Source organism: Eurypyga helias, unplaced genomic scaffold (assembly GCF_000690775.1).
Source record: "Eurypyga helias isolate BGI_N326 unplaced genomic scaffold, ASM69077v1 scaffold1037, whole genome shotgun sequence".
Classification (NCBI taxonomy): Eukaryota; Metazoa; Chordata; class Aves; order Eurypygiformes; family Eurypygidae; genus Eurypyga; species Eurypyga helias.
The window spans coordinates 1-9,094 of NW_010260853.1; the positions used below are offsets into that span (position 1 = coordinate 1).

At 42.6% G+C, this 9,094-nt stretch overlaps 1 protein-coding gene across 1 annotated transcript; it reads right to left on the reverse strand.

The window, feature by feature from the left end:
- Window positions 1-164: 164 nt before the first annotated feature.
- On the reverse strand, window positions 165-8,708 carry IDS (iduronate 2-sulfatase). Its single transcript, XM_010155156.1, has 8 exons — window positions 8,576-8,708; window positions 7,345-7,522; window positions 5,897-5,985; window positions 4,764-4,964; window positions 3,971-4,141; window positions 3,193-3,319; window positions 1,474-1,647; window positions 165-745 (listed from the first exon to the last, which is right to left on the reverse strand). The coding sequence occupies exons 1-8, from the start codon at window positions 8,705-8,707 to the stop codon at window positions 255-257; spliced, it is 1,563 nt and encodes a 520-aa protein (XP_010153458.1). The 5' UTR covers window position 8,708; the 3' UTR covers window positions 165-254.
- Between the last annotated feature and the right edge of the window lie 386 nt (window positions 8,709-9,094).

Consider the following 9,094-nt stretch of genomic DNA (forward strand, 5'->3'; position numbering starts at 1 on the left):
CATTCTGTGATTCTGTGTTTCACAGTATAGGCCTCCCTACTCCGTGTGGTCTTTTGAGACGTGTTGTGAGCCTCTGTTTGAAAACAACTGCAGAAGTTCAGTCTGACTCCTTCACAGCGTAATAAGGGCTGTAACAATACAAAAGCAATAGCTAGTGGTTTGATACAAAGAGGATTTTAATTCAATCCAAGTGTTTTCTGTACAACAGAATGGTTTTATACCAAAAAAAAAAAAAAAGAAAATGGAAGCATAACTTAGTGCTTCAGGAAGCCAAGAATTCTTTTGAAAAAAACACCATGTAAGGTATTGTTATAGATGTTACAGTCCTGGTTTGGATCGGTCTCCACCATGTACAACTCTCCGGCATGGACATCCTCAAAGTCAGCACTGAAGTTGTCAGGATTGAAGCGAACCCATAGAGTGTACCTGTAATCAACTGTCCGCAGAGAATAGCCCATGATTCTGATGTCTTTCAGCCTCGGCTTGTCCGAGTTCCACTGCGGAGTGTCCGCAGGCCGGGGATATTGGCTGAAAGCAACAGGTTCTTCACTAAGACACCCATAAGTGTCATCACACCCATCCTTCTCTTCAGAGGCATCAAAATACCGGACAATGCTTGCCCCCTCAGTGCACAGTGCAACATGGAATGAAGTCTCTGGGCACACAGGAGGAACCTGCAGGCCAGCAAGTTCAGCAAGTGTTGGAAACAGAGACACAAGCTCAACAACAACGTTTTTGCTTCGTCCTAGAAGGAACACCAAAACACAATTTATGGAACATGATGGTTTGCCAGGCACAGGTAGAACATTTTAGAAACTTATTCTGATAATTAAGTTTATGTTTTAATAAAAGTGCTTTGTCCTGGATTTCTGGGGTTAAAAAAACAAACAAACAACAACAACAAAAAAAAAAAATCAAGGCAACTGAGGTGTGCAAGTTAGCTCTGAAGATGCTAGTCTACCCATCTGTGATGTGTTGTTAACTACTTTTTTGCACTTGTGTTTCTCAAATATGCAGCCTTCGAGGCAATAATATTCTTTAGTTCAAAAGAGAACTCTTTGGAGACAAAGCAAATTCTAGTGTCAACAGTTTATCACGAGAGTGCCTCCGTCAAAGCAGTTTCCAATACCACCACTTTAAGTACAGACGCTACACAGAGAATGTTTACCAATAACTGTTGGAAAGACTGCAGCTGCCACTACAAAAGGTAGGTCAAGTATCCTTTCAGGCACCTACACCCCACAGAAATAAATCACCTTCTGTGTTAACACAGACATCTAGTCGTTTCCACTAAAGCAAATCTAACCAAAGCAAAAGTCTGTATCCAAGGATTCTCTTCACCGTCTTGTTCCTCATCAGTACAAGAAGCACAGTCAATACACAGACTCGGGCTGTCTGTAGGGGAAGTAGCTTTACATCACCACTTCTCTACATACATCCACTGCAAACAGAAAATAAATGCTGGTAATTTACCTGGAGGTGCCAAGTCTAAAATATGACTAAAAGGGTCAAGGTAGGGGAAGACCCTCTCTCCTTGAGTAACAGAGGATGTTGTCATTCCTGGTACATAAAACATCAGTGGCACATGTGTAGCAACATCAAAATTGCTGTATTTTGCCCATTCACCATGTTCTCCCAGAGACCATCCTGGATGACAAAGAATACAATTCAGAGCAGACACTGGGTTGTAATTTAGTAGTCATTCTGTTTTCACTGTAAATTGACTCTGGCTGTTGAGGACACTAGCCTGTTAGCAAGGTTATGTTAAAAGGCAAGTAACAATCCTTATTTCAATATATCAACCTTTTTCTCCAGCGTGAAAGCTATTTCAACAGGCACCTAAACCTTGAAACTTGATAGTCTTTTAATAAGGAAATAATTACACCTTTCCCTATTTCCCCATCTCTAGATTAGAATTAGGAAAAGAGCATTAAAGCAGCAGAAAAGAGGAACTGGGATGTGTCACAGGGCCTGCAAGGGTCTCCAGGTCAATTCCACAAAGCGCCCATCCCGTTTAAGTTTTGGGCAGCTGCCAGCTCTCCAATACAACTGTAAACGCTGTAAGTGAACATCCCTCGGAGCAAAGGCTGCTATCCATGCCAGACTGCCATAACAGGATGTTACCCCTGAGGAAGCAATTGAGATCAAAACTCTTTAGCTCTCTTCTTCCGCTTGGAAGAGATGCCAACATGACTTCCTTCCAGGGCAGATTTACTGCCACCTTCACTTTGGGGGAAAACAAAGGAGCTTTTACAGCTATGTTAACACGTGATTTTTTGGGATCGCTTTGTTAGCCATGCTACTGGAAACACTAACTGCTCAAAGCTAACCACAGCAAGGAAGAGAGGAGTTCAGTTTACAGCGGAAAGTCCAAGTCAAAGTGGCAAGTCAGAAGGAACATCCAGAGTCACCCTAGTACCAGAAGTATTAATCCCATTGCTCTGTGGCTCATAAGAGCTTGTTTATACATACACGCTCACAGAAATCAACCCAAATTAACTAAATCGATGAATTTGGGATATGGTGTAACTAAATCAATTTAACTGTTTTAAGTTAGCTAAGCCATCCCCCAATTAAAGGGATCATGGGGGGGGTGGGGTGGGTGGTATTCTAATGAATATTAGAGTATTGAAACAAACACTAAATGCTTGAGGTATTTGTCCCACAAGTCAAAATCTGTTTTTTACCACCAGGATCCAGAGTATGAAAGACCTCAATTACAAGAGGGAAGCCATATTGCTATCAGTTCAGATGCTCTGCAAGCAGCAATGACAAGTGCAAGAAAACACACTTCAGCAGTTAATGAGAAAGCCTGTCACCCACTGTACCAGATGGCTCTGTACAAGCTGTAAGGGGGGAGGAGTGGTCGCTCTCTTTTCACAGCACTGTTCCCAGCAAGAGTCACTCCTCGGGTAGGAGGTGAGAACACAGCAAGCTCAGCTCAGTGTCCTGACAGACAGTGTCATCACTCACTAGCAAACCCTCAACCTGATTAAAGAGAGGTGCCTGCAGGGGAACAGAACTGTGCAGCCACAGAAGCCTGTGCCGGTCCATTTGATTAGGGGCAGGCTAGCCAGATGTAAAAGGTAGCTCTGCTGTACATTACATAAACACACACGTGATTAATGTGCCAGCACGGAGTCGCACAATTAGGTTATTAACAGTGAGCTGGAGAAAGATTTAAATGCTTACCATGATCAGCAGTAAAAACTACTAGAGTGCTATTTGAGAGCCCTACATCATCCAAAGCATTCAAGAGCAGGCCAACTTGCGTATCCAGGTAAGAAACTGCTGCATAATAGCTCTGGCGAATCTGCCGCTGCAAGTTAAAAAAACCAGGGGAGTGGGGAAAAAAGTTAGCTTTTGCCCAGACACACATGCACAGGAAAACCAGTTTGTGGCTGCAGAAGTAAAGGAACTAGAGGATTGTACTTGTAAAGCTTTAAGTGTCTGTAGCCTGTTTAATGTCCCAGGAAAGGTCAACAGGGAGGGGGCAGTTAGAAAGTTCTATCTATCTCCCAAAAGTTCTTTCTAGCAAGATGTTGCAAACCAATCAGTTCCACTTCTCTCAGGGTCCAGAGAGCACACCTGGTGTTGGCTAAGCACCAGAAAGTCAAGGCAAGTCTTGCAAAAGAAGGTAGAGTGGTGGCTTGAAACAGATAAGCGGATTCAGGTAATGAAAACAATCACAACACTGGTAGCTGCTACACACATTCCCTTAGCTACAAACACCAGGAGCACATGCTACTATCACTAGTTGATGGCTGGTCTCTTCCTCCACACCCCCACTTAGCCTGACTACTGTGACAGTGAAGGTTTGCCTACAGAGCGAGAAGTGACAGTATCAAGGCAGAGAAGCTGTAGCATTTGAAAGGTGCTGGCCACTGGGAACATCTTGGAGCAGCCAACCACCCCCTTGCCTCTGAGCAAGTCAAGCCGTTTGACCTCAGTGCACTTACTGAGGGCTTACCTGGAAGTGGCGTGGAAGGAGTCCATACGGGAAACTAACATTTAATGCTTTCACATCATCCCTCTGTCTGACATCCATCCAGGGGTTGTACGCCACAGAAGGTAGTTTCTCAGGCACCCAGGGATCTGGGGCTAACGTGATGTTTTCCAAGGGGTACAACTTGAGAAATTCCTTTACAATACAAACACACAAAGATTGCCCTCACCTCTGAAGTCTATCGTAAACTTTACAACACAAAGCAGCACCTGTTTCCCCATGTGTGACCCTTTAATATCCTTACAGTTTTTGTTACAAAGGCTTCTCTCCCCCTCCTCCAAAGCATAAAAGGTAGCAGTAACTGTACCGGTCAGCCCCAACCGACTCCCAGAACATACTGAGTTAATGAGTACCTAAAAACAGCCTTCTGTACCTCCAAGCAATACTGAAATAAGAGGTCCAACATCACTTCCTCTGAAATAAGTAGAAGTTTTGCCTTCAACTCAAACAGGGACTGGAGTACGAGATCGTGTAAGGCCTCATTACGCCATACTCCCTCATGCTGAACACTGTCTCCATGCAATAGCAGTCACTATTATGGTGGCAGAAGCCTGGTTTTTGGCTGAGTGGTCACAACTCATTCTCATTAAACATTCTGAAATTCAACCCAGTCAACTGCTAAAGTTACACCAAGTCAAGGCTGGTTTTCAGCTGGCTTTCCAGAAACTATAGCAATATAGCATTTGTGGAAACAGCTTTGAAGACCAAAAGTAATGCTTGGCTAAGTTCCTTTCCCTGCAGGCTCCAGTTTCCTCACCTGCGGGTACCTCAGTGGAATATGTGGTTTGTGGTAACCGACAGCCAGGAAGAACTTTTGCTTGCTGGTTTTCATAACATTCAGTAAGTGTATGGCCTCTTCAGTGCTCTCAATATCAGGCAGAGTACCTCTGGGCATTTCTGTCACATCCACTGGGCACACCAAGTTAGCATAAAGTTTTCCATCTTTTCCCCTACAAGTCTTTAAGGAAGGGAAAAAAAAAAAGTTAGTTAAGTAACTTCACTTCTGTAAAAGCAAAGAAGAAATCTTCTATTCTGTAACTTTCAAACCAACTTGTTTCTCAATCCTTCTACCAAAAAGTGACTGCAGATTGGATATGAAAAGGAATTTCACAATTTCTATGAACACTGAAGGTGCCAAGTACATTGATGACTAAGCAGGCAGCTTCAGGAGTTGAAGAATTCAACTCCTGTGTCTACGTAAAAGTAGAATCCTCTCTGAAGCTGGGCAGAACAGTCATGGGAAAACACCAAGCTTCTGTGACGAATAGAATCTCTGACCCATTGGCAACAAGGCAGAATTTGTACACCACACACAAGCATTTTCAATCCTAATTCCAAGAGCTCATAAAAAATTGCCTGGCAGCTACTGACTTAGTTTCTGAGCAAATACCAACAGTGACTGATGTAGTGTCAGTGAAGAAACGTAAGTTAGACTAAACAGTTGCCAGGAAAAGGTGCCCCTGGCAGGGTGTTTGGGGGAGTTGCTAAATGAACATACAGAAGAGTATGTCATGGATGCAAACACTGTTGATAAAACCAGTCTTTTCAGCAGCAAATGTAGCCAAGGCTGGCTGTGACCTAGAGACAAATTTGATCTTAATTTGATCACTCTTCCTTGCAAGAGCTTTTATATCTCAGTAACTTTAGTTTCCAAATATAATTTGGAAATACTTAGAATGCCTGCAGGGTTGGCACATGAATTAATACGATACACAACTGAAGAGACAGGCCTTCTTTTGGAAGACTGAAAACGAGTATCAAACTGGCTACTTGTTTCCCTGCACAAGGCTGCAGTCCTGAAAAGCAGAGAGGATATCCTGTGCTTGACACAAAGAACTTGGTTATATCCTGAAATCCCTTCCTTGTTAGGGTCCCACAAGTCATCCTTACCTTATCATTTTCATACTTTTCAGTTGAAGGATGAAAGGGTGGAATGGACCAACTGTATGGATAGTCATCACTGTAATTGGATGAAACCCCTGAGAAGGATGAAGACATATAGAAATGCTCTAATAGTTCACTGAACCAGAGCTCAAACACAGGTTTGTTTTCAGTTTGGTTTTTTTGGGGTTGTTGGTTTTGGTTGTTTTTTGTTTGTTTGCTTTAAATATGCCAAATGAAGAAACATTTCAAATTACTTTTGACAATTCAGAAAAACAAGAAAGGAAACTCAAGAAGTTTAAGACACATTGTTCCCTGTAACACACCTTTTACTAGTGAGGGAGGCTCAGGCCTCTTAAAGCAGCTTGCTCCAGGGAACAGCAACAACAAAAAAACACCCAAAAAAACCCCACCAAAAAATTGGTCTTCATGTACATCCTTCATTAGCTTTACCTATTAACTGAAAGTTCATATATCATAGAATCATAGTATCAAAGAATGATTTGGGTTGGAAGGGACCTTAAAGACTATCTAGTTCCAACCCCCCTGCCATGGGCAGGGACACCTTCCACTAGACCAGGTTGCTCCAAGCCTCCTCCAGCCTGGCCTTGAACACTTCCAGGGATGGAGCATCCACAGCTTCTCTGGGCAACCTGTCCCAGTGCCTCTCCATCCCCTCCAGGAAGAACTTCTTCCTGATATCTCATCTAAACCTCCCCACCTTCAATTTAAACCCCTTACCCCTTGTCCTGTCACTACAGGCCCTTGTAAAAAGGCCCCCCCAGCTTCCTTGTAGCCCCTTCAGGTACTGGAAGGTGCTATAAGGTCTCCCCGGAGCCTTCTCTTCTCCAGGCTGAACACCCCAACTCTCTCAGCCTGTCCCCATAGCAGAGGTGCTCTGGCCCTCTGAGCATCTTCGTGGCCTCCTCTGGACTTGTATATCCATACAGGTTTAGTTCTGGGGTAAAGAACTACAGAGGGTCAGTATTACAGTATTTTTCAACTCAGTAGTGTTACTGCTTTTTAACTAGTAAACTAATTTCCTATTTAATTGGTAGTATTAGTCAGACATTCTGGATCTCCTGAACCAGACAGACAGCCTCTTATGAAACATGTATATGCAGAACTAAAACAATGAGGCTGTTGAGTAATTCCATCTTTGGAGAAGACCTAACTTTCAGACACATTTTTAGAATGTTAGATATTTATTCCCACAATCCCTAGAAAAGATGTGAAAATATTCATTAGATAAGCCATCTAATATACTCACCTCTAATGCCTTAAGATGTAAAATTAATACTTAAAGACAACCTACAGTCATTGTACAATCTGGCTCATGATTATGATTTAGGTTGTCAGTGCAGACAAGAATCAGACCGTTGATACTTCTACGTGAAGTCTGTGAAAATATACACGTTAAACATGCGTATGTTACGCAGACGACAACTAAACCATACCTGGATGAAAAACTTTCCCAACAGATAGGGTCACGTAGCCATTCTCCTTGAAATACTGGGGTATTGTGGAATAGTTTCCCGAGTGTACTCTCCAATAGGAGTAGAAATCATACAGCCGGGTAGTGTCAGGCCTGCGTCCAGTGAGAAACGACACTCTGCTGGGAGCACACACAGCTTGCTGAGGAGAGAGCCAGCCAAAAAGAGAGTCAGTACAGAACAAAAAGCAAAACACACGTACGAACTGACTTAGGTATAGCTCAGCAAAACATCCGAAGGTTCGGGAACTGCAGTGAAAGCATTTCCTATCACTTCAAGCGAGAATGAACAGCATCCTTATTGAGAATATCAATTCCCAATTGCAAGCTTTTAGCAAGACATACATTTACCTACCTACATTTTTTCCTCGAATAACCCATTCCTAACCACTAAAATCTTCTGCAGCTAGTAGGGCAAGAAAAAAAAAAAAGTCAGGTTGTGTTGAAGACACTGCTCTTGAAATCTAGTAGCACACAGCATTACACAGAAGCAGCAGATGGACTGTGCTGACAGAAGTCAATCGTCTAGTTGATCTGGACTGCCTTAAGAATAATGAAAAGGATAAACACAAGGAAGGTCCAGGTTGCGGCCCAAAGGCCTCACCAATTCTCTTCCAGATTGGCAAAAGCGGAGAATTATTCCTTTAAAGTCCTAATCCCTAGGCAGAATTACACTCAAACTTCAAATGGCTAGCCGAAAGAAACTTGGGAATGCAGGCATCCAATGGAAAGTATTCAAGTAAAGAACAAGTAGTGAGATTTTGAGTCCTATATGTAAGAGTGATGCTTACCACTCAAGCTGCCCCTTAATAAAGGTCGATAGAATTGATTTCCTCAAAAGAAGAAATAAAAAAAAATAATGTTATAAATAGCAGTAGAAAAGACGAATTCTATTTTAGTAAAACAGCAGCACTTTTTAAGCAGCACTTTGCTGCTGACAGTAAAAATGTTTGAGTGACATTACACTCCTCCAAGGGCTACACAAACGTCATCACTCAAATGTCCTGTTTTCATTTTCTCACCTTGGTAAAGGTAAATACAGTACAGTTCAGCCCAACCTTTTGTTTTCTACTGGAAATACTTAAGGTTAAAAAAATGCTTGTTTTTTCCAATGGCCTGCCCAGCACATACTGTGCTAAAAACAGTAACCATCCTGCAGAGAGGAAGCAGTTTTTAATCAGAGTTATGTATCTCACCTGTGCATAAGCATTGGTGAACACAACACTCTGAGAAGCAAGTTGATCGATGTTTGGAGATTTCACAAGTTTATCTCCGTAACAGCCCAAAACTGGGCGCAGATCATCCACAACTATTACCAGGACATTCATGCCATCTGGGAAGAAACAGAATTAGGAATATACCAACTCCAGCTCCAGAAAGCAGAGACTACTATATGCAGATTTATCAGTATTTAACCCCGAAGTACACTTTAAAAAAAAAAAAAAAGAGATTACTATAATAATTTCACATGGACCTGGTAGTCACAGAAGTTCAAATACTGGGATTAATCATCATCAGCCAGCTGGCTACCGAAAGGTGGTGTGAAGCAGAGGCGGTTTATAGCCCTACCTACTGCTATTCCGCAGCCTACACGCTTTGAGAGGGGCCCTAAACCACAGGGAAACCTCAGGCACCAAACACGCAAATCTTAAAAAATTAATCGTAGAACTTTCATTTTAAACGCCTTCTCAAGGCGGCAAGCTCCGCGGCGGCCC

Bases quoted from the DNA above. Each gene is read 5' to 3' on its own strand.
- IDS (XM_010155156.1), bottom strand. From the start codon at position 8,707: ATGAATGTCCTGGTAATAGTTGTGGATGATCTGCGCCCAGTTTTGGGC. The intron at 7,523-8,575 runs GTGAGATACATA...CTCTCTCCTCAG, and splicing joins TCACCAATGCTTATGCACAG to CAAGCTGTGTGTGCTCCCAG. The intron at 5,986-7,344 runs GTATGGTTTAGT...CATCCTTCTCAG, and splicing joins TGGGAAAGTTTTTCATCCAG to GGGTTTCATCCAATTACAGT.